The 25,958-nt window shown below is 45.5% G+C and overlaps 1 protein-coding gene across 3 annotated transcripts in view; it reads left to right on the forward strand.

The window, feature by feature from the left end:
* The window catches only part of LOC129708320 (ras-related protein Rab-37-like), a 156,647-nt gene that overhangs the window by 90,479 nt on the left and 40,210 nt on the right, over positions 1-25,958 (forward strand). For 2 of the 3 annotated variants that reach the window (XM_055653992.1, XM_055653991.1), the window contains exon 2: positions 13,466-13,576. The exons of the other annotated variant lie outside the window; for it this stretch is intronic. In XM_055653992.1, coding sequence (XP_055509967.1) covers positions 13,466-13,576 — 111 coding nt within the window. The remainder of the gene's footprint in view (positions 1-13,465; positions 13,577-25,958) is intronic. 3 annotated transcript variants of the gene reach the window in all.

The raw sequence follows: 25,958 nt of genomic DNA on the forward strand, positions 1-25,958 counted from the left end.
GGGGTGAAATATGAGGAGTTTAGAAGAAAGGAGTAAGAATTAAGGGATCATTCAGTCATAATGTAATGCTAGACATCCAAGGAGATCTCTTTCCAAGTATGCATCATAGGTACATTTTAGCAAAGAAGAATGGTTCCAGGAGAGGACTCAGTTTCTGGGGTGACTAAAAATGTTAGACATAGTATAAAACTTAAAGAAAAAAAGCGTATAATTGTGCATAGACAGCCAACAGGTCAGAATACGGAAAAAATGGCAAAGAATAACTGAAAGATTAACAAGGCAGGAATCATTAGATCATGGGATACAGCCAGAAAGGTGAAAACAAATCATTAGAATTTCGCAAGACATTAATAATTTCACAAAGAAAATAATTTACGAAGTGCAAGATGGTCCTATGGTAAGTGAGTTTGGGGGATTATTAATAGATAACGAGGAGATGGCTGGTATATTGCATCGGTCTTTACTTCAGAGGATACATGTAACATTCTAGGAAAAGCCATAAATAAGGAATTGCAAGGAAGAGAGGAACAATGGAAACTTACAATCACCTGGGCAATACAGTGATACTGAGCAAATTGTTGGTGTCTAAGCTGACAAGTCTCAGGCTCCTCATGGACATCAAACAAACGTCTTAAAAGAAAAGGCCGGTGAGATAGTTGATGTCATGGTTTCAATTTCCCCTGAGATAGGGAATGGTTCCATTAGACTGGAAAGTAGGAAATGTAATTCTCTTGTTCAAAAAGGGATGGAGAGAGAAAACAGGATTCTACAGGCCAATTAGTGTAACATCTATCACAGGGTAAATGTCAGATTTATAATTAAAGAGTCTAAAGCAGGAGACTCAGAAACAAATTCAAGGTAAGTGGATAAAATTATCAAGGTTGTACAAAAGGAGAGTCATGTTTGACCGACTAAATAAATTTTTTTGAAATATCATGTAGATGCTTAAGGGGAGCCAGTGGATACTCAATATTTATCTTACCAGAACAAATTTGAAAAGGTGCCACAACAAGTGTTATTGCAGAAAATAAAAGATTGTGATGTGGAAGGGAGCATACTGGCATGGTTCGAAGATTAGCTGTCAAAAGGGAGCAGAGATAGGGACATAGAAACATAGAAAAATGGGTGCAGTAGTAGGCCCTTCGGCCCTTCAAGCCAGCACCGCCATTCAATATGATCATGGCTAATCATCTAAAATCAGTACCCCATTCCTGCTTTTTCCCCATATCCCTTTATTCTTTTAGCCCTAAGAGCTAAATCTAACTCTCTCTTGAAAACATCCAGTGAATTGGCCTCCACTGCCTTCTGTGGCAGAGAATTCCACAGATTCACAACTCTCTGGGTGAAGACGTTTTTCCTCAAATCAGTTTAAGTGGCCTACCCCTTATTCTTAAACTGTGACTGCTGGTTCTGGACTCCCCCAACATCAGGAACATTTTTCCTGCATCTAGCCTGTCCAATTCTTTAAGAATTTTATATGTTTCTATAAGATTCCCTCTCATCAGTTAACAATGGTCTATTGTCCAGTTGGCCAGATGTATTATCTGCAATGCCACAGGGTTCAATGCTGGGGCCTCAAACGTTTCCAATGTATATAGATGATTTGGATGAAAGCACCAGAGATATGGTTGATAAACAATGAAGATATTTGGATACGTAGGGAAATAAATGGTAAAGAAGACTTGGGGAGATCATGAAGGGATATAAATAGGATAAGTGAGTGGGCAGAGATCTGGAAAATGGATTTAATTTGAAAAATTGTGAAATTGTCCATTTTGGCAGGATTTTTTGTTTTAAGCAATTTATCTAAATGGTGAGAGATTGTATAGCTCTGAGATGCAGAGATCTGGGTTTCTGGTGTAAACGCTAGTGTGCAGAGAGTACAAGTAAATATGAAAACTAACAGAATGTTACAATTTATTGATTGGGAAACATTAATAGCAAAATAGGGAGCGTATGCATCAATTATATCAAACATTCAAGAGACCTCACCTTGTACACTGTTCACAGTATAGGTCCCCTTATTTAACGATGGATAGTGCATTGGAAGCAATTCAGAGAAAGTGCACTGTTCCATACATGCAATGGGAGTGTTTAAGAAGGAACTGCAGATGCTGGAAAATCGAAGGTACACAAAAAAGCTGGAGAAACTCAGCGGGTGCAGCAGCATCTATGGAGCGAAGGAAATAGGCAACGCTTCGGGCCGAAACCCTTCTTCAGACTGATCGGGGGCAGGGGGGCGGGGACAAGAAAGGAAAAAGGAGGAGGAGCCCGAAGGCTGGGGGATGGGAGGAGACAGCAGGGGGACTGAGGAAGGGGAGGAGACAGCAAGGACTAACAAAATTGGGAGAATTCGATGTTCATGCCCCCAGGATGCAGACTCCCCAAACGGAATATGAGGTGCTGTTCCTCCAATTTCCGGTGCTGCTCGCTGTGGCCATGGAGGAGACCCAGGACAGAGAGGTCGGAGATGGAGTGGGAGGGGGAGTTGAAGTGCTGAGCCACCGGGAGGTCAGCTTGGTTATTGCGGACCGAGCGGAGGTGTTCGGTGAAACGGTCGCCCAACCTGCGCTTGGTCTCACCGATATAGATCAGCTGACATCTAGAGCAGCGGATGCAATAGATGAGGTTGGAGGAGATGCAGGTAAACCTCTGTCGCACCTGGAACAATTGCTTGGGTCCTTGAACGGAGTCGAGGGGGGAGGTAAAGGGACAAGTGTTGCATCTCTTGCGGTTGCAAGGGACAGTGCCCGGGGAGGGGGTAGTACGAGAGGGAAGGGAAGAATCCCATCACTCGCCACATCTTCCCATCTCCCCCCATATCTGCCTTCCGCAAAGACCGCTCCCTCCATAACTCCCTTGTCAATTCTTCCCTCCCCTTCCTCAGTCCCCCTGCTGTCTCCTCCCATCCCCCAGCCTTCGGGCTCCTCCTCCTTTTTCCTTTCTTGTCCCCCCCCCCCCCCCCCCCCCCCCCGCCCCCGATCAGTCTGAAGAAGGGTTTCGGGCCGAAACGTTGCCTATTTCCTTCGCTCCATAGATGCTGCTGCACCCGCTGAGTTTCTCCAGCTTTTTTGTGTACCATGCAATGGGAGTGTTGTCCTCTGATGAAAGATTGGACCAGTTAGGTTTTATCTTTGAAGTTGTGAAGAATGACAGGGGATTTGACTGAAACATGTAAGATCCCGAGGAGTCATGGGAAGATTGATGTGGAGGGATTTTCCATTTGCAGAAGCTGTTAAAACTAAAAGTCAATGTTTAAAAATAAGGAGTCACCCGTTTAAGACCGTTGAGACGTGAAATTCGTCTGAGGTAACAATTAAATTAAATGGCGAAGCAAACTCAAGGGGCCAATTGGCCTACTCTTGCTCCTAGTTCATTGTGACTGGCACTCCATCTGTATACCTCATCCAAGTTTTGTTAATTCAAGGTGACTACTCCCAACACAATCCAGGTTGGCCTTGCTCCATCTATCATTCATAAATTTGAGGTTATACAAATCATTCCAGCCCATGTCCCAAATCATATTAAGTCTTCAGCCCTTGAGCCATAACTTTAATAGCTCCACTACTAAAGCCATACCTTAAGTCAAGGTCCTTAGTTCTGGAACTCTATCGCTAAACCTCTCTGCCTCTTTTTCCTCCTTAAAAAATGAAACCTCCATGAAACCTTCTTATCAAGATTTGGATCATCTGCCCAAAGATATTCTCCTTCTTGATTCTCATTATAATGCTAAGTTCAAGAGAAGTTTTAGTTTCAGTGTTAAAGATACAACATGGAAACAGGCCTTTCAGCCCACCGAGTCTGTGCCAACCAACAATGACCCATACATTAGTTCTATCCTACTCACCAGGGACAATTTACAGAGGCCAATTAACCTACCGACCCGCACATATTTGGGATGTGGTAGAAAAGCAGAGCACCTGGAGGAAACTCATGTGGTCACAGGGAGAACGTGCAAACTCCACACAGGCTGCACCTGAGGCCAGGGTCGAACACTGGCGCCACGATGCAACAGCTCCACCAACTGGCAACTGTGCCACCCAGTCTTCAACTGTAAACATCCCTCAATGGAAGTGGCAAGAATTTTCACGTCAGTGGTGTGGAAAAATACACAAATCTGTTCCAAAAGATGAAACAACATTGGAAGGCTTGGAAAACATTAGCGGGATTGTACAAAGTCAGCAAGGGAAATCGTGCTTAATAAATCAACTGAAGATTTTTGATAATGTAACTGGCCAAATAGATAAGGGAGAAATAGGGAATGTGGTGTATTTGGGCTTTCAGAAGGCTTTTGATAGGTGATTAATATGCAAAATTAAAGCACATGGGAAAGAGGATGAAATACTGGCATGGATTGAGAATCGGTAAACAGACAGGAAAAGCAGAGTAGGGGATCAATGAGTCTTTACAGGTGGCAGGCAGTGCTTAGTGGGGTGCCACCTGTAAAGACTGGACCAGTGTTTGGATCCAGCTATTGATAATATATATGAATGATTTGTATGAGGGAGTAAATGTAGCATCTGCATGTTTGCCGACGACACAAGGCTGACGTTGCGGTAGTGTGAGTTGTGAGGAGATTGCCGAGAGACTTCAATGTGAGGGAGACAAGTTGGGTGAGTGGGCAAATGCTTGGCAGATGCAGTTTAACATGGATTAATGTGAAGTTATGCACTTTGGTTCTGAACAAAGAAAGTCCAATTATTGTGGGCATGGCAATAGACTGGGAAGCGGGAAGATGCAACAAGATCTGGGCGTCCTTGTACACCAGTGGTGAATAGTGGTGCTGATGGTATGTGGGATGTGCAGAATTTAGGTGAGATACTTGGATTGGTGATGAGATATAAAATGGTTGTTATGTTGATTGTTTTCTTAGTCGAATGCTGGAGAAGCACATTGTTCTTGGTCTAGTGTTTGTGCAATCAGAAGGGGTAAATTAATAATCTAGTAGTTAAGGGATGGTTAGGAAATGGTGATCAAAATAAGGCAGATTTCAGTTTTATTTTAGAGATACAGCGCGGAAACAGGCCCTTCGGCCCACCAAGTTCGCACCGACCAGCGATCCCCACACACTTAAGGGCCTGTCCCGCTTGGCAATTTTTTCGGCGACTGCCGTCAGCATTGACTGACATATCAGGTCAGCGAAATATTTGCGGCATGATGACGTACGACACGCGGCGTTTTTTCAAGTGTCGCAACATTTTTTTTGTCACCGCTGGATTTTGAAATGTTCAAAATCTTTTGGCGACACTGAGATGACGCCGGCAGTCGCCAAGTGGGGGACAGGCCCTTTACACTATCCCACACACACTAGGGACAATTTACAATTATACCAAGCTAATTAACATAGAAACCTTGTACGTCTTTGGAATGTAGGAGACAATCCCATGCAGGTCACGGGGAGAACATGCAAACTCTGCACAGACAAGTACCGATAGTCAAGATCAAACAAGGGTCTCTGGCACTGTAAGGTAGCAACTCTACCGCTGCACCACCGTACCGCCCTGAGATTTTAGATTTCAGTCTCAACCATAAACGGAGGAAACTACAAAGTTCTGAAGCACGTTGGCTACTGTGGAGAGGGAAACTCCTTTAAAATATTTGACTGCATAAAAGCAATGGGTCACATTTATAGAATCAATGCAGTTTCCCTTCAAGGCACAAAGCCCAAGAAAGAAACCGATCCATTTACTTAACAAGCGAAGTAAAAACAGTATCAGATCAAAGTGAAAGACTAATGATGTTGCCATGAAGAGCAGTAAGCCCGAGGATAGAGAAAACTTCAGATTTCAACTAGAGAGGATCAAGAAACTCAAAAGGAGAGAACAAGTAAAATACAATAGTAACCCAGTGAGAAACTTTAGATAAGAATGTAAAAGCTTTTACATACAGTATATGAGAAAAGGAAAGACCTCGACAGCTCACTGTCTGCAGTACCAAAGATCTGCGCTCCAGAACCTGTTGTACCTCTTACCAAGCTTTAGACTTGTAGACTTTCGAGACACAGAGCGGAAACAGGTCCTTTGGCCCACCAAGTCTGCACCAACCCGAAGGTACACCATACACTAGCTATATCCTACTCACTGGGAACAATTTATAATTTTTTACCAACGCCAAATTAACCAACAAATCTGCACGTCTTTGGAGTGTTGGAGGAAACCCAGAGAAACCCACAGTGGGAGCATACACCATGCTGCTCCTGTGCCAGTACAGCTGCAACACTGGTATCGAAGGTACACAAAAATGCTGGAGTAACTCAGCGGGTGCAGCAGCATCTATGGAGCGAAGGAGATAGGCAATGTTTGGGGCCGAAACCCTTTCTCAGAAGATGGTTGGGCTCAGGACACTGGCCAGACCTCATCTTAGCATTGGTGCAAACATGGACCAAAGAGCTCCAATGCCAGAGGTGAGGGTGACTTCAAGGCGGTGTTTGGTGGAAGGTGGCATCAAGAGCCTGGTCAATTACCATTAGAGGGAAAAGCATTCCAATGGTTGGAATTATACCTCACACAACAGAAGGATTGTGATATCCCAACTTTGAGGAATTCTTCAGACTACTGTGCTCAGCCCAACCATTTGGAGTTATGGAGTAGAGGTTGCATATTGTATAGTAGAGTGGGAATAGTTGGGTAGAATATGTGGTGGGATTTTTCTACTTTTTGGTACCTTCAATCTCCTCCTCCCCCTCTTCCTTCTAACCCCCCCCCCCCCCTCCCCTGTGTCCTTCTAACACTCCCCCCCCCCCCCCCCCTGTCCCACCTGGAATCACACTAATTTCTCCACAATCCCCCCCCCAATCCCCCCCACACCTTTGGACTCACACCTTTTCCCCTGGACTTCCTTCCACTACATTCCTTCCTCTTGCTTCACAATTCGCAATTTTTCAATCCTTTTGTCTCACACCTTTGGACTCACACCTTTTCATCCCTTGACTTTATCTGACCATAAAACACCCCTTCCCCCTCACCTGTATCCACCTACAACCGTTCCCATATTCCATGTGCTATGACGCCTGACAATTACACAATGGAGAGAGAGGTTTAGATATTATATTGAGGATGATGTAGTGTAGGTGGAGTTTTGAGTGTTGCAGTGTCGAGTGGGTTAGTTGAGGTACAGTGTGAAGTGGGGTATTTAGGTATTTACTACATTAAATATTCAATTGGATTACTATTTGATGAAGGTTATTTGGGTGGAGTGCAGTATGCATTTGGTTAGCGTATTTGGGTAGAACAGGGTGTGTGCTTGTATGCATGACGTGGCATTGGGTGGACTGCAATTAATCATATTTCTCAAGTGTGAGTGGAGTACAACTGCAGGCTGGAAACTGGGCGGAGATAAATGTGGGATGCCTTTTTGAAATGTACAGTTTAACAGAAACACAGAATGTGGAAATATCAAAGATCCTCGTCGAATAGCGAAAGGCTTGGATAAACTTACCGCATTGTGAAAGGCTTGGATAGAGTGGATGTGGAGAGGATGTTTCCACTCACGGGAGAGTCTAGGACTAGCGGTCATACCCTCAGAATTAACGGACGTTCCTTTAGGGAGTAAATGAGGAGGATTTTCTTTAGTCAGAAGGGGGTGAATCTGTCAAATAGGATGAGTGTAGATGGCCAAAAATGGTCAGCATGAATATGGTGGGTTGAAGGGCCCCTCTCTGTGCTGTCCAAATCTATAATCCAAAGAAAAGAAAATGTTGATGTTGGTAAGGTGTAGAACATTCAGTACAGCTAGAGCACATTTAGATTCAGTGTCACCCAGGCAGTGTCAGTATTGATTAGACTCTGGAGGGTTGGAAAGGCACTCCAGCTCATGGCAATTTCTCCTCTCTTTGATTCTGGCCTTTTCAGCTGCTCAGCAGATAAGGGTAACAATCTAACACTACACACAGGCATCCTGAATAATCCTCAAACGAGTAGGAGAAATTGGGAGGATTATCAACAAGTTGAGCATTTGAACATCTAGGTACCGCATGGGTTACCAAGCATATGTGTGAAGGTCTTGATTGAGAGTCATGTTGACTGGAAGCCTGCAAGCTAACCAAATAGCATTGGAGTAATCGGGGCCGCTGTTAGGGGATGAGGATTACTGCAGCAGATTAGCTGGATCAGGGGCGTGATAAACGACTCCAACTTTTTGTATCTCCCTTGTAAACCAGCATCTACAATTCTTCCTTAACAAAAGGAGGAAATGGGCGATCTCAGTGCTGGTCACAATATGTGATTGGAAGGTCATGTTGTGATCAGGTTGTTCAGCATTGGGCAGTTATTGGAGAGAAAGATAGAGTGAAAGCACAGGAAATGGAGCTTGCAGGGGGCAGCAAAGGAAATTCTTCACCCTTTCCTTGATTTAATTATTACAAATGTTCACTCATCTGTTGTTCATAGAGACTTAGAGTGATACACTATGGAAACAGGCCCTTCGGCCCAACTTGCCCACACCGGCCAAAATGTCCCAGCTACACTAGTCTCATCTACCAGCACTCGGTCCATATCCCTCCAAACCCATAGAAACATAGAAAATAGGTGCAGGAGGAGGCCATTCGGCCCTTCGTGCCAGCACCACCATTCATTGTGTTCATGGCTGATCGTCCCCTATCAATAACCCGTGCCTGCCTTCTCCCCATATCCCTTGACTCCACTAGCCCCTAGACCTCTATCTAACTCTCTCTTAAATCCATCCAGTGACTTGGCCTCCACTGCCCTCTGTGGCAGGGAATTCCATAAATTCACAATCCCATCCATGGACCTGTCCAACTGCCTCTCAAATGTTGGGATAGTCCCTGTTGAATGGCGGAAAAGCAGTCCAATGTATTTGTGAGTGGGCACAAGCTGGAGATAATTTACTTTAGAATACATTGCGCTGAGAAATTCACTAACTGTATCTAAAACGTCAGAAGGGAGAAGCCAGATCTAGGTCTCTTTAAAATGGAGAACATTCGCTCTCAGTGCACATTAATCCCAATAGCACCTCTGCTGTGAAATGTGCTGTGGGCATTACAGAGGGGAAGGTTTCACTCTAAGCACCTGAGAGGAAATTGACAGAACATTTCAGAAAATGTGAACTGAGGTTCATTCCCACTTCTCCAAAATCTCCTGTATTAAAACCACGGGATATCAATATCTGTTGGTTCCACATAAACACAGTCCTTGTCCTTGTATTTGCACAGAGTTTATGCAGGCCGATAGTTGTCCCCCGGAGAACATTTTCTTTTCTGCCCATTGCTTTGTATGGAACTATGCTGCATATAAATCGGCTTCGGCAATGTAAATGCACTGCTTGAGCTGTGAGATGTTTGGGAAAATTTGGGAATATTCTGGAGGGCACAATCCAAGTTTTCAATCGTTTATCAATCGACTTCCACGCACTTTGTACGTTCTCCATGTGACATTCGTGGGTTTTCTCCAGGTGCTCTGGTTTCCTCCCACACTCCAAAGACGTACAGGTTTGTAGGTTAATTGGCTTGGTAAAGTTGTAAATTGTCCCTAGTCTGTAGGATAGTGTTAGTGTGCAAGGATTGTGGGTTGGCCCAAACCCAGTGGGCCGAAGGGCCTGTTTCCATGCTGTATCTCTAAACTAAACTAAACCAAAGGAGTTGGGTTCGTCCAGCCAGAAGTTTCATGTTTTCTGTTAAGGCTTGGCCTGTACTGGCTGGTCATTACCAAACTGCAGGGAATTAAAAAAAAAAAAAAAAGAAATCATTCATTGCCTTTCTCCAAAATCGTGGGGAACTGGTGTGTTTTACCAGGAGTTTCCTCTGCTCTGGTGCTGGCTGTGGAATGAGGAGACAGTGGAATGAGATACCTTCTGCTATTTCTGTTTCAATGCAGCAGTCAGCTAATTGTTTAGCTCAGTCATTCAGACAGCAAACTAACTGTTTGCTACAGTATCTGATCACTGTCACCCAATTAGGAGCAGAATTGGCATTTATTGCAAATGCATCACCATTTATAGTTAACTGATTCTCTGCTGCAACACGGCTTTCATTTCCTTCTTTGTCTGAGAGCGGTTTCTCATTGCTCTCTCAGTTTAACTCCTCAGAGCTGTGTTTGGTACGGATCATGGGGCCGGCAATGGGCTTGCAAAATAGACAATAGACAATAGGTGCAGGAGTAGGCCATTCGGCCCTTCGAGCCAGCACCGCCATTCAATGTGATCATGGCTGATCATCCCCATTCAGTACCCCGTTCCTGCCTTTTCCCCATATCCCCTGACTCCACTATCTTTAAGAGGCCTATCTAGCTCTCTCTTGAAAGCATCCAGAGAACCTGCCTCCACTGCCCTCTGAGGCAGAGAATTCCAGAGACTCACCACTCTCTGTGAGAAAAAGTGTTTTCTCGTCTCCGTTCTAAATGGCTTACTCCTTATTCTTAAACTGTGTGTGGCCCCTGGTTCTGGATTCCCCCAACATAGGGAACATGTTTCCTGCCTCTAGCATGTCCAAGCCCGTAACAATCTTATATGTTTCAATGAGATATCCTCTCATCCTTCTAAATGAGGCAGTAAAAGTTTCCCTCCCCTCCCCCTCGACAGAGAACATTTAAACATTGCATGTGTATGAAGGAACTACAGATGCTGGTTTTCACTGAAGATAGACACAACATCCTGGAGTAACTGTACGGGCCAGAGGGCATCCTTGGAGAAAAGGAACAGTTCAGACTGAAGAAGGGTCTCCATCCGAAACGTTATCTATTCCTTTTCTCTAGAGATGCTGCCTGACCCGCTGAGTTACTAAAGCATTTTGTGTCTATTTCAACATTGCAGATTGTCAGTCATGATGCAACTTCCCAGATTCTCGTGCAACAACTTATTTCCTCTCCCCACCACCCGCAATCCACCCGATCTTGCTCTCCTCGCCTGGCACCACCGCTCTCTCCCCTCTCCTGTCTGCTCTCCAGCTGATGTACCCCACATCCTCCATTCTCTCCTGATGCACCTTTCCAGACTTTCAGTCTAAAGGAGCTGCCTTTCCAACATGTTGACCTGAATGAGCCAAACCTTTCTCCAGTGCCTTGGTGGCAAACTGGAAGCAGACATCCTTGGTTCCCTTAAAACCCAACACCGCTAACCCTAGGAAGATGAGTTTTATTTCCCTCTAGCCCATCACCATTGTAACCTCAAATGGTTTGTTCAGTATGCTCCAGCACACACTCTTGCCTGTCTGCTCCCTCCCAGCATTCTCCCCCCCCCATATGCCTCTCCTCCCATCACTCCGTGATCCACACAATTTCCTCAATGTTAGCTGGCTTTCAGGCAGTCTCTCCGCTCTGACCTTTTTTGAGGTCCCCATCCTCTCGCAACATCTGTGATCTCTTATCATCATGGTTTCTCTCAAACCATCACTCCACTGACATCTCATCCGCTTTGGTCCCCTCCTCCTGTTTACACAATCCTTTACTCCATTCTCCTGTACAACTTGGTATGTTAGTAATAACCACCACTGGAATCCCCTTTGACCAGGTTCTAGGCTTCCAACATATCTTATTAACTAACACCGTTCCTTTAACACGATCATGAGGCCATAAGGTCATAAGTGATAAGAGTAGGATTAGGCCATTCAGCCCATCAAGTTTACTCCGCCATTCATTCATGGCTGACCTATCTCCCCCTCCTAACCCCGTTCTCCTGCCTTCTCCCTACAACCTCTGACACCTCTACTAATCAAAATGTAGGAAGACAAACCAGAAATGATGTCAGACACCATGCTCATGGATTAATTGGTAGATAACTTTAACTGCCTCCCGGTGTGTAGATTAGTTGATGGGAATGTGTGGAGAATAGATTGCAGGGAAAATCCATGAGGAATGGGATTGTTCTGTGAACGGGCAGAGCATGAATGGGCTGAAATGTTGACACCAGCATGACCAATGCTTTAGTTGGAGAGCTCTGTTTAAAGGCGCATCTTATAGGAATGGTTTGCAGAGGAGATCCCCGGGCTTGCAGCCAACAAATCTGAAGGTTTACTGGACCGGAAATGGAAGTCAGCAGTTAGAGAGCAAATGCAGAGGTGACAAGGTTTCCAGAGGAGTTTATTTCAGATCTCCACGATTCATGTGGATGGAAGAAGTTATGAAATCCTTCTTGATTTGCACAGCTGATTATTGAAAACTGTGCTGAAGTATCCCGAAAAGCATTTTGGAAAGGCCTTGTTGCTTGTTGACCTTGATCATGAGACAATAGTAGGCGCGAAGAAGGCTGCAGATAAGAAATTAGTCATCCTTAAGTAATCCTGTTCCTGATTAAATGCATACAAAACAAGGATCAAAATGAACTTGTATCCTGCACTCTGAACACCTGTAAAAACTTTGGAATCAATTCTGTATTTCCAAGGTGGGGTTAATGTTGCAAAGGTTAGCGCGAGGGGTACAGCTGGTAGAGCTGCTGCTTCACAGCTCCAGTCAGCTGGGATCCAATCCTGACCTCGGGTGCTGCCTATGTGGAGTTTGCATGTTCACCCTGGGTCTGTGTGGGAGAACTGTTTCCTCCTGTGATCTGATTTCTCCTTATATCCCAAAGACATGCAAGTTGGTGGATGAATAGGCAGATCACTTTAACTGCTCCCCCCCCCCCCCCCCCCCCCCCCCCCACCCCACCCACCCCGGCCACCTCCCCCTAGTGTGTAGATAAGTGGTAGAAACTGAGTTGACGGGAATATGCAGAGAGAAGATTGCAGAGTAAATTCGTGAGGAACGGGATTGTTCTGCGAACTGGCCCAGCATCAATGAGCTGAAATGGCTTCTGTGTATTTTGTAAGAAAATATGACCACTCTGTGTACAGCAAAGATCCTACAGACAACAGAAAGATGATGACCAGATAATCATCTACAATGCTGCAGTACAACAGGGGTATTACATCTACTTGGTACACCACCAGTGTGGTGTTCTCATTAGGTGATGTGGCTTTGCAGTGCACCTTTTCTCAGTACCCACAGAAACCTCACCTTAGATTGTGTGCAAGACTTGGAAACATGACTTCTCAATGTGGAGGCAGGAACAACCTGCTGAGCAAAAACTATACCTGGTAAACAACTGAGGAAAACACAAAATACGGGTGTCAGGAACTATGGGTTGAAGGCAGGAGAATGGGGTTGAGAGGGAAAGATAGATCAGCCATGATTGAATAGCGGAGTAGACAGGATGGCCTAATTCTACTCCTATAACTTATGAAGTTTTGACAGGAACTTACTCTGAGCAGCATCAAATCCTGCATCCTTATTTGGCCAATAGTCTATTTACATACAGAAAATACCAACTTAAATTGCCACACGCACCGTTCAGGATTAATGTGCAATGTGGAGTTTGTATGTTCACCCTGGGATCATTGTTGGGGTCTCTGGATACTGTGTCATTTAGAAGCGATCATGTCCCAAACGTTGCTGGATTTCTTGCATTAAACTGATTTGTTGAATAACTGTTTCATTCACTCCTTAAGGAAGATTCTAATGAGACTTTGCACGTATTGTAGGTGATGTTAATTGGAGACTCTGGTGTGGGCAAGACCTGCTTCCTGGTCCAGTTCAAAGATAACGCCTTTCTAGCAGGGAGCTACATTGCCACAGTCGGAATAGACTTCAGGGTGAGATGCCATTCACAGATGTTTTATTTATTCCTTTATGTGATTGTGTTTTAAGGCTACTCCTCTGAAGAGCTCTTCCCCCATCCATCCAGAAGACAGTGATGTAGGGTGGAGGTGACATCTAGATGCACTTGTATGCAGCTCCGGAGAAAGGCCTGAATTGGTCTAGTTTAGCGTATTGTCACGTGGACTGAGGTATAGTGAAAAGCTTTTAGTTGTGTGCTAACCAGTCAATGGAAAGACTATAGAAGATTACAACCAAGCCGTCTACAGTGTACAGAGAAGAGTGGAGCGATTGTAATGAGTGATTGCAGATCCACTTCTGGGACCAGCACGCAGGGAGTTGCTTGGCTTGGGTGCCATCTTGCATTTAGGATAAGGATTGGGATAGGGGTTGGATAACACTAACCTTGTAAAGCAGCTTTTCAGCCTCTGGCACAATAATAGACAGGGTCTGAATGGCGAATCCCTTAAAAGCGGGAGCCAAGAGATGAGAAGACTATATTGTTAAAGGGAGTTGACAGAGGGAATCCATCAGTTTGCTTCAGAGACAATTTTCATTTATCAAGTGTTTTTAATTATCCACTGATATTAGTCGAGGAGGCACAAGGAACTTGATTACTTGGATACCAGGTGAAAAAAAGCATGACAAACATAGATAGGGTTAATGCACAGTTTGTGTTCCCTAGTGTTGGGATTCAAGAACTAAAGGGCATAGGTTTAAGCCGAGAGGGGAAAGATTTACTAGAAACCCGATAGGCAGCTTTTTCACACAGTGGGTGTATAGAATGAGCTGCCAAATGGGACTAGCCTGATGGTCGTCTAGTCGGCATGGACGATTTGGGTCGAAGGGCCTGGTTCCATGTAGTATGACTCTATGAATGTTTAGAGTTCTAAGTGGGCTGCTTTGTTGTGGGTGTTCAGCTTTTTGAGCTGTTCTCATCCAGACAGGTGGAGTGTATTCCTTTCTAGTTTTTTTAGAGATACAGTGTGGAAACAAATCCTTCGGCTCATCGAGTCTGCGCCGACCAGCGATCACCCTGTACCCTAGCGCCATCCTACACACTTGGGACAATGACTGAATTACCAAAGCCAATTTATCTGCAACCTGTACGTCTTTGGAGTGTGGGAGGAAACCAGAGCACCTGGAGAAAACCAACGGGGTCACAGGGAGAACGTACAAACATCGTACAGACAGCACGTAGTCAGGGTTGAACCCGGGACTCTAGCCCTATAAGGCAGTACCTCTACCACTGCCCTACTGTGCCTCCCATAATGCATAGAACAGCAAGCTTCTGATCTGCTCTTGTAGTTATTGTGTTTATGTAATTGATCCTATTTGGTTTGTGGGCCATAATTGCGTTTCTGGACTCCTAAGATTAGTTGATAATGGGACTTATCAATGGCAGTGCCATTTATATGTGCATAGACTCTCCCTTGTTGTAGGTGGTCATTGCCTACTACTTTCACGGTGTTAATCTTATGGGTCATATCAGCCCATATTTGACCAGTGATCAGATCCTGCTGCATGCAGTCACGGGCTGCTTCATTTATTGAGAATCTGAGAATAAAATTGAACATTGCGCAATATCAGGGGCTTCCCAACTCTGACATGAGGACAGAAGGAAGGCCGCTGATGAAGCAGCGGAAAGAACACTTTGTGTAAGAAGGAACTGCGGATGCTGGTTTAAACTGAAGATAGACACAAAAAGCTGGAGTAACTCAGCAGGACAGGCAGCATCTCTGAAGAGAAGGAATGGGTGGCGTTTCAGAAGAGTCTGAAGAAGGGTCTCAACCCGAAACTTCACCCATTCCTTCTCTCTAGAGATGCTGTCTGTCCCGCTGAGTTAATCCAGCTTTTTGTGTCTACCTTCTGAAAGAACACTTTACTGTGAGGCAGTAATGACCCGGGGATGGGATTAGTTAACCTCCAACAACCAAGACCAACTTCCTTTGCATGAGACATGGCTCCAACAATTGGAGCATTTTCCCCATTTTATCCATTGACTTTAGCTTTACCTCGGTCAATTAATACCTAAACATCAAGAGCAGGAACTCTCACCTCAGCTCTGGAACCAAATGATTCAGCTGCAACCTATGTGGTCTGGTCCCATAACCTTTGTTGTATCCAGTGCTCTCAGATGTTTCTGGATATCCTCAATTGGTATTGGTATTGGACTATTATTGTCACATGCACTGAGAAACAGGCAAACTATACCATAAATGAGTATAATCATCCCATCATGCAGTGCAAAAGAGAAAGGAAACAGAGTGCAGAATATAGTGTTACAGAAAGAGCACGTATAAATATCACACAAGTACCACAATAAGGACGATAGGGAGATTGCGAATACATCCTTAATTAATGAGATGTCCGTTCAAGTGTCTGATACCAGTGGTGCAGTGGTGGAGTTGCTGCCTTACAGCACTAGAGACCCGGGTTCGATCCTGATTACGGGTGCTATCTATACAGAGTTTGTACATTCTCCCCATCACCGCATTAATTTTCCCTGGGTGCTAAGGTTTCCTCCCACACTCCAAAATCATACAGGTGTGTAGGTTAATTGGCTTCAGTAAAAATCGTTAATTGTCCTTAATGTGTTGTATAGAGTTAATGTACGGGGATCGAGTTTGCTGATGACACTGTGGCGGTGGGCCTGATCTCAGACAACGATGAGAAGGCCTACCGGGAGGAGGTGGCTGATCTGGCACTCTGGTGTCAGGACAACAGCCTCCTCTTGAACATCAAAAAAACTAAGGAACTGATCGTGGACTTTAGGAGGGCACATCATTCGAGGACGTACACACCATTGAGGATAAATGGGGATACTGTGGATAGGGTGAGCTGCTTTAAATACCTGGGAGTCCACATCTCTGAGGATATGACATGGACATCACACGCCGCAGCACTCGTGAATAAGGCAAGGCAGCGCCTTTACCACCTCAGGTAATTGATGAAATTCAGAGTGTCTCCGAGGATCCTCCAGTGCTTCTACTCAGCGGTTGTGGAAAGCATCTTGTCCGGAAATATTACAATCTGGTTTGGGAATTGCTCTGCCCAGGACAAGAAGGCTCTGCAGAGAGTAGTGCATTCGGCCGAACGCACTACGGGAACTTCACTCGCCCCCCTGCAGGAACTATACATCAGGAGATGCAACTTCAGAGCCAATAAAATCATGGGAGCCCCCTTCCACCCCTGCAATGGACTGATCCAGCTGCTACAGTCAGGCAAACGCCTCCGTTGCCATGCTGTGAGAACGGAGAGGTTCAGAAGGAGTTTCTTCCCAGAGGCAATTAAGACTGTAAACTCCTATCTCACCAGGGACTAACTTTACTGTACCACTCTACTGCTTTTTTTTTTTTTTTTAATTGCTGTTTTTTTCCCTTTTTCCTTCCGCCCACAATATTTAATATGAAAAAGAATATGTGATTCTGTTCCATTCTGTTTGTAGTTTGTTTGGTTGTTTGTTTGTTTGTCTTTTTGCACAAAGTCCGCGAGCATTGCCACTTTTCATTTCACTGCACATCACGTATGTGTATGTGGCGAAATAAACTTGACTTGACTTGACTTGGTTGGCGTGGACTCGATGGGCCGAAGTGCCTGTTTCCGCGCTATATCTGTAAACTAAACTATAAAAAATCAGTGGAGAAAAAGCTGTTTTATGAATCTGTTCAGCCTTTTGAGCTTGATATTATGTGATGCAAATTGAATTGGTTGAAGACTGGAATCTGGAATAGGTTGAATCTTAGGAAGGAGCAAGACGGATCATACAATACAATACAATACAATACGGTTTATTTGTCACATTGCACATAAGTGCAAGTGAAATGAATATGTCAGCAGCGGTACAATTATAAAGAACACACACAAAAACACAATAAAAATTTAACATAAACATCCACCACAGCATTCATCAATGTGGTGGAAGGCACCCAATTTGGCCAGTCCTCCTCCATTTTCCCCCGTGGTCGGGACCTCAACCCTCCGCAGCCGTTGCTGCGGGCGTCCAGATGGTAAAAGGACAAGGTACAAGTCCAGGTAAGTCCAGAGTCGGCTCTTCCCCACCGGAGACCGCGGCTTTAAGTTGGTGTAGGCCGCAGGCCGGCGGTCGAAGATTTAAAGTTTAAAGTTCCCGCCGCGCCGCAGCCAGAAGCACCGCAGACCGCAGGGCCGGCGGTCGAAGCTCCCCTCCAGGGGTGATGGTAAGTCGCCACCGCGCCCGCGGTAGAAGTTGGCCGCGGGCCGGCAGTGATGGCTTCTTCTTCCCCCGGGTCCCCCACGAGGGATCCCGGGCTGTAGATGCCGCGCCAGCTGGAGCTGTGCAGACCGTGGCTTCAGGCTGCCCCGGGCCAGCGAAACGGGGCGCTCCCCTCCAGCGAGCCCCAGCGATGGCTCACCCTCTCCACGCCGAGAGTCCACGCTGCGCCCGCCGCTGAAGCCCCGGGCGCGTCTCCGGGAAAGGCCGCGCCGATCCTTGATGTTAGGCCACGGGGGAGGCGACCTGGAAAAAGTTGCCTCTCCATGGAGGAGGCGGCCAAAACGGTTTCCCCCTCACCCCCCCACACCACCCCCCACACAAAACACACAAAGAAATATTAAAAACATACTTTAAAACATACAAATAAAAATTTTAAAGTTGAAAAAACTAACGCGCTGCTGACAGGGCTGCCGCCATTGCAGCGCCCCCACCGACCACTCAGCACTGCGGGACGAATCTAGCTGAGAATCTTTCAGCCTCGTCTTTAGCATTCAACTGCTGGGTCTGTTGCCACTGATGATGGGAACGTTCTTGGAGCCTCTTCCTCTTGCAAACTGTTTGTCCATCTACCTGCGTTCAGAACCTGGTCCAGCAGGACTGCAGATCTCTGATCTGATCCATTGGTTGAGCGTCTATACAGTGCCTGCTGTTTTGTTGTTCAGTGTTAGCACCTTTATTAAGCATGCTGCTGCTGCTGCTGCTGCTGCCAGCATGCCTCCCTGCATTGAACCACGGGTTGATCCCCTTGATGTGACTCATCGCTAGAGTGAGGAGCATGCTGGCTCATGAGGTGAAGTACAGTTTTGTTGCTATTGTTGGCCCTTGGTGTATATGGACACCCAGAACCACCAAATCTTTTGCTCTGAGCTGTGCCATTGGGTACAATTGTGTTGGTTTGCAGCATAATCTCCGCAAGGTTCATGCAGTCATCACTTCTGCAGATGCTGTCGCACTACGCTTCGAGAGGCCACCAGAATAATCAAGGATGAGTCTCAACCCAGATGCTCCCTCTTCTCCCCAATCCAATCAGGCAAGAAATAGAAGGTACACAAAAATGCTGGAGAAACTCAGCGGATACAGCAGCATCTATGGAGCGAAGGAAATAGGCGACGTTTCGGGCCGAAACCCTTCTTCAGACTGATTGGGGGTGGGGGGGAGAAGGAAGGAAAAAGGGAGGAGGAGGAACCCGAGGGCGGGGGGATGGGAGGAGACAGCTCGAGGGTTAAGGAAGAGGAGGAGACAGCAAGGGCTAGCAAAACTGGGAGAATTCAACGTTCATGCCACCAGGACGCAAGCAACCCAGGCGGAATATGAGGTGCTGTTCCTCCAATTTCCAGTGTTGCTCACTCTGGCAATGGAGAAGACCCAGGACAGAGAGGTCGGATTGGAAATGGGAGGGGGAGTTGAAGTGCTGAGCCACCGGGAGTTCAGGTAGGTTATTGCGGACTGAGCGGAGGTGTTCGGCGAAACGATCGCCCAACCTCCGTTTAGTCTCCCCGATGTAAATCAGCTGACATCTAGAGCAGTGGATGCAGTAGATGAGGTTGGAGGAGATACAGGTGAACCTTTGTCGCACCTGGAACGACTGCTTGTTGCATTTCTTGCGGTTGCAACGGAACGGAAAGTACCCGGGGAGGGGGTGGTACGGGTGGGAAGGGAAGAATTGACAAGGGAGTTGCAGAGGGAGTGGTCTTTGCGGAAGGCAGACATGGGGGGAGATGGGAAGATGTGGCGAGTGGTGGGGTCACGTTGGAGGTGGCGGAAATGGCGGAGGATTATTTGTTGTATTGGACGTTCAAGTTACTGAATCAGCTTGTGATGCAACCGGTCAGTATCCTCTCGACCATATATCTTTAGAAGTTCAGCAACATGTCAAATCTCTGAGGAGGAGGAGGTGTTGATGAGTTTTCTTTATGATCGCATCCATTTGCTGGGACCAGGACAGTTCTTCAGAGATGTGCACACCTTGGAACTTAAAGCTGATGACCCTCTCCATTGCAATCGCACCGATGAAAACCATTTCATTGTCCCTCTGCTTTCTCTTCCTGAACAATCAGCTCCTTGGTCCTGCTAAAATTAACAGCAAGATTGTTGTCTGACAATATTCAATCACATTGTCGAACTCTGACTCTTCGTTACCTGTTATTTGTCCACCAACGGTGGTATCGTTGGCAAATGTAAAGGTGGCGTGGAACGGCGAGTGGCTGCACAGTCATTCAAGATTCAAGATTCAATTTAATTGTCATTTGTCACCGTTCCACGCCACCTTTACATTTGCCAACGATACCACCGTTGTGGACAAATAACAGGTAACGAAGAGTCAGAGTTCGACAATGTGATTGAATATTGTCATGGGTACAGAGTGAGTAGTGCAGGAGACTCCGAAACCCCTTCACCGCTTGGTGATCTGTTTTCTGTAAACTTTCTCGAGCCCTAAACTTATTCTTTTGCCAAACCTTTGCCCATCCACCCTATCTCCTTGCCCTGCCATTGCCAATGATGCCTTGTCTTCATCACTGCCTCCTCCTTTAAGTCTGGTTTTATTAAAGCCCAAGTTGATCAATCATGTCGACAATGTCCCTGCCTCTTCACTTAGCCAGACCGTGTCTCACTAAAGTTTCTCTGGATCCTTCCCACAGCCCACATCCAACCTGATATCAACAACAAATCGCGATTTATTATACTTGATCTACTCATCTGAATTATTGACCTGGGGCCGTTGGGCATCCCAATGGTTACGGCCCTGAAAATGGTCCATTTATTCCTCCTCTCTGTCTTCTGTCCCTTAACCAAGCCTCAGACCACACCATTATATTACCCACATGCTCTAATTTGCTTGATTAACATTCTTTGTGGCATTACGTCTAATACATCTATACATAATGACATCTATTTTGTTTTGAGCAGTTTGGAATATTTCCTTTGCTGCACAATCCAGGCAGTGTCATTGTTGCCTCGGTGTCTTGTAAAAACAGCACGGGGTTTTGACACGCACAGTTTCTCACTGACAGGGGTGCAAGAGGATGTCAGCAGTTTCTCAAAACAGGCTCTGCCCCTTCACCTCATCTCAGCTGAACGGTGACAGGAAACCATGAGAGAAGCTCGGAGCAGTCAAGTCACAGTCTTGACTCATCCAGCCAGAGGCTGAAGCCAAGCTGGTTGTAAACAGGTTTGCTACCCTGGCCCAGCAGGAGGATGCCCTCTGAGATTCTCAATGTGACATTTGCTGCTTGTTGTAGCAGCCGTACTGTCGGAAATCAAATGGGGCTTAGCTGAGCTCCTTGGCGTTGCCACAGCAACAATGACTGCATTTAAGTAGCACCTTTGATGTTGAATTATATCGACTTTTTGTTATTTTTAGTGTGTTTTAAAAAGTTTGTGTTAATGTTCTCTGGTTTGTTTTATGTGGGGGTGGGGGAGGGGGTTGGGGGAAACTTTTTTTCAATCTCTTACCTTGCCGGAGATGTGATTGTTTTCCCGGATCGTATCACCGGCCGCTCTGCGGCCTAACATCATGGAGCTGGTGGCCTTGCTCGAGATTGACTTTGAGCCCCACCGTGGGGCCGTGGATTTACCGTGGACTGTGATCCCTTGCCAGGGATCGACGCCCCAACCGCGGCCGTGCAGATTTCAACATTGAGGAGCTCGCAGTCTTGGGTAGAGACTGATGTCGGGAAGCTCCAAACTCGCAGGAGGTTTGACTAGCCCCGACCTGGGGTCAGATCGCCCAGCGCGTGGAGCTGAGATCCCCCCAATGCGGGAGCTTGATCGCCCCGACGTGGAGGGCCCGACCACCAGCTACAGGAGCCAAGATCATCCCGTCAACGGAAGGCTCGAGGTCCCCGACCATGGAAGAACAAAGAAGGGAAGAGATTGAACTTTTTTTGCCTTCCATCAGTGAGGAATGTGGAGGAGCCACTGTGGTGGATGTTTATGTTAAAATGTATTTTGTGTGTCTTGGTGCTTTTTATTGGTATGACTGTATGGCAAATCAAATTCCTCGTATGTAGCAAAACATACTTGGTTAATAAACTATGATTATGATTATGAAAAGTAACACAAAGATAGTAACAAGATCGGGCAGAAGTTGATCCTTAGACAAAACTCTTAGGTGGGGTGATCTACACCTGTTAAAGAGTTGAGTTTTAAGGCAGGGCCAAAACATGAAGAAAGATGGAGAGAGAGGTGCAGGTGTAGGAGTAGGCCATTCGGCCCTTCAAGCCAGCACCGCTATTCAATGTGATCATAGCTGATCTGAGATGAAAGTGGGACGGTCTTTCTGAGATGTAGGTGTACTTGAAAAGCACTCACAAAGCTGCCAGCATTAATAATAGTTTAAAGTTGCAAAGAAGGATGCAAAGTCAGAAATCAGGCTTCATGCATTACCGATGGATGAGAAACTAACATTTTGAAAAAGTTAGAATACTCGGTACAAAGAAACACACAGAATATAACCTTGAATTAATCGGGTGGCAGAGTGTCACAGCTCATAGTCAGTGTTTCATGATTTCAGTGATCTGAATTGAATCCTGACCCCTGTAACCGTGGAGTTTGCATGTTCGCCCAATGAGTTTCCTCAGGGTGCACCAGTTTCCGCACTCCTCCTGAAGAGGTTGCTGTTTGTAGGTATATTGCCTGTTGCACATTGCCCCTGGTGTGTAGCTGCTCTCAAAAGGGCACTTATTGCTTGAGTACCTCATGACAATCATCCATAGAGCACCAGGAAACTGCCTCTATCTGTAGATATACCAAGGGTTAATTACATTCATAGCATCATCTAAACTAGTATAAGATCTTTAACATCGTAAGACAGACACAAAGTGCTGAGGTAACCCAGCAGGTCAGGCTGCATCTCATGTGACAAAGGTTGGGTGACGTTTCGGGTCGCGACCCTTCTTCTGAAGTCTGAAGAAGGGTCCCTACCCAAAACGTCACCCATCATTTTTCTCCAGATATCTTGCCTGACCCGCTGAGTTACTCCAGCACTTTGTGTCTATGTTTGATATAAACCAGCATCTGAAGTTCCTTGTTTAAACGTCATAAGTCAGCCTCATACAATGAGCAGGGTGCTTTCTTTTTATAGAGTGGCAGCGCTATATCTCCAAAAAAATAGTTACGGGTGGATAGGGTTCAAATACCTCACCCCCACCCCTCGTCACCCATCCTTCACGATGAGTGTCACACTGTCAACCTTCCAGCCGGATACGAATGACGTGCTGGGGGAACCTATCCCTTTTCCAGAACAAAGAGAAAAAAACGAAGGCGTATTTGTACCCCAGGCAACCACAGCTTTACCTACAGTACCGTATATATTTAACTTGATATATGTAATTAATTTAACATTTCTATTGTCATTAATCAGGTTTAACAACTCCAAAGTGGCCAGGTAGCTTTGAAAAGTATCTTTGAGCAATGGGATGTGAAGATCAGAGTTAGTGTCCTGCACGTGGGCAGACCAATGACGTTGCATTTCCTTTGATAAAATGGACCTTGGTCCTTGCAGTGCCTGTGTACCTTTAAGTGTAGTGTACCTTTAAGAACTGAGGACGCCAGAGGGGTATAACTTGCGGTACTTTGATATACCAGATGATGACGATGGTTGGCACTTTCCTGCCTCGTGGATGATGCTGTAATGCTAGGCAGCCTACGTACATCACACTGGTGTCAAGTTTGGCCCATTGTAAAGGAAATGTGACCTTGTGTGAAGGAAATAGAGAATGGGGTTCTGGTGGAGCAGTGACCACTGTAGATGTGACCACCAGATGGCACGTGGTGCAACTGGGACAGATAGAAACATAGAAATTAGGTGCAGGAGTAGGCCATTCGGCCCTTCGAGCCTGCACCGCCATTCAATATGATCATGGCTGATCATCCAACTCAGTATCCCGTACCTGCCTTCTCTCCATACCCTCTGATCCCCTTAGCCACAAGGGCCACATCAACATCCCTCTGAGATGCTGCCTCAAAGTGCCAAGGACCCAGGTTTGATCCTGACCTGGGATGCTGTCTGTGTGGAGTTTGCAGGTTCTCTGTGTAACAGTGTGCGTTTTGTCCCGGTTCCTCTTGTTTCCTCCCACATCCCAAAGACATGCAGGTTTGTAAGTTAATTGGCCTCTGTAAATTGCCCCTGGTGTGCAAGTGGTGGATGAGAAAGTGAGATAACATTTAACTAGTGTGAATGGGTGATTGATGTACTGGGCCGAATGGCCTGCTTCCATACTGTATCTCTCAATCAATAAATCAATTCGCTAAACTTTGCGGTCTAAGCTGCTGAGTTTCTCCTGCAACTCAATAGCAAATCCAAGAATGGTTCAACTGGGCTTATAGTCACTGGATTTTAGAAAGATGAGGGGGGATCTTATAGAAACATGTAACATTCTTAACGGGTTGGACAGGCTAAATGCAGGAAAAAATGTTCCCGATGTTGGGGGAGTCCAGAACCAGAGGTCACAGTTTAAGAATAAGGGGTAGGTCATTGAGGACTGAGATGAGGAAAAACCTTTTCACCCAGAGAGTTGTGAATCTGTGGAATTCTCTGCCACAGAAGGCAGTGGAGGCCAATTCAAAGGATGTTTTCAACAGAGAGTTAGATGTAACTCTTAGGGCTAACGCAATCAGATTTTGGATGATCAGCCATTATCATTGAATGGTGGTGCTGGCTCAAAGGGCTGGATGGCCTACTCCTGCACCTATTTTCTATGTTTCTATCTCTCTTTACACTAATCTTTTCCTCTCTTAGTATTGATATAACTTATTTTTTTGTTGGTTCAATCACAACATTCTGGTTCCTCCTCCTTTATAATTTTTTTGTCATCCTTTGCTGCTTTCTCAAATTCTCCTATTTCTTAGGCTTACCATTGTTTTCATAGCTATCTAAGCCCCGTACATCAATGTTATGCTACCTTTAATTTCTTGAGTTGGCTACATACGGATCACTTTACCATGAAGAATCCTTATTTCTTAAGGGAAATGTATCTTCATGGAGAAATATTAGATTTTTCTCTCAATTTCTATCTCTGAATATTTACCCATTTATTTTAATCTGATTTCCCAGTGTACCTAGCTAATCATTGCTAGGAAGGTGGACTTTTTAGGTGGTTAAATTAGTTCCATTATCGAAGGATTTAATTCCATTTCTTCTGTAACTACATGAGGTAACCTATTTTTCCACCAAACCCCATGTTATTTTTGCAAATGAGTCCCTTTTATTCTGTGCGACAATTTGTTAGTCTGACCCTCAACTGAGTTCAGGTGCAAGGCGGGGGTGTAATGCAGAAGCAGCAGAAAGTTACAAGGAACGTTTATAAAGTAAATGGTCAAAACTCTGCCAGTTATGGTGCAGGAAAGTGTAACATTCCACGAGGACAGATACAGCCATTTAGTACACGGAACTGTGGAGCATCAGACATCAAGCAAACGGGCGCTCTGGCTTACCAAGTCCATACCGGGCCATCAATCGTCTAATTACTCTAATCAGCTTTATTCTCATAGTCATACTGCTTGTCATACAAGCCCCTCAGCCCAACTTGCCCACACCGACCAACATGTCCCATCTACAGTAGTCCCACCTGCCTGCGTTTGGCCCATGACCCTCTAAACATATCCTATCCATGCACCTGTCTAAATGTTTCTGAAAAGTTGCGATAGTTACTAACTTAACTACCTCCCCCAGCAGCTCGTTTCATACACCCACTACCTTTTGTGTAAAAATGTTACCCCTCATGTTCCTATTTAATCTTTTCCCCCTCACCTTCAACCTATGCCGTATGGTTCTCGATTCCCCTACGCTGGGCTAGTGACTGTGCATTTACCCAATCTCACGATTTTGTACGCCTCTATAAGATAAATAAATGAATATAAGATTATATTCTCCATATTGTCATCAATTCTCCCAGATTCACCGACACACAGAGTGTAATTAACAGCATCGAATTAACCCACCGACCTGCATGTTTAGCCTAGTTTAGAGATACACCGCGGGAACAGGCCCTTCAGGCCAAAGTTCGCTATAAGATCTTTGCTTCAGGCCACCGAGTCCACACTGACCAGCGATCCCTGCACACTAACACTATCCTACACACACTAGGGACTATTTTATATTTATACCAAGCCAATTAACCTAC

This window comes from Leucoraja erinacea, chromosome 23 (assembly GCF_028641065.1).
Source record: "Leucoraja erinacea ecotype New England chromosome 23, Leri_hhj_1, whole genome shotgun sequence".
Taxonomy (NCBI): Eukaryota; Metazoa; Chordata; class Chondrichthyes; order Rajiformes; family Rajidae; genus Leucoraja; species Leucoraja erinaceus.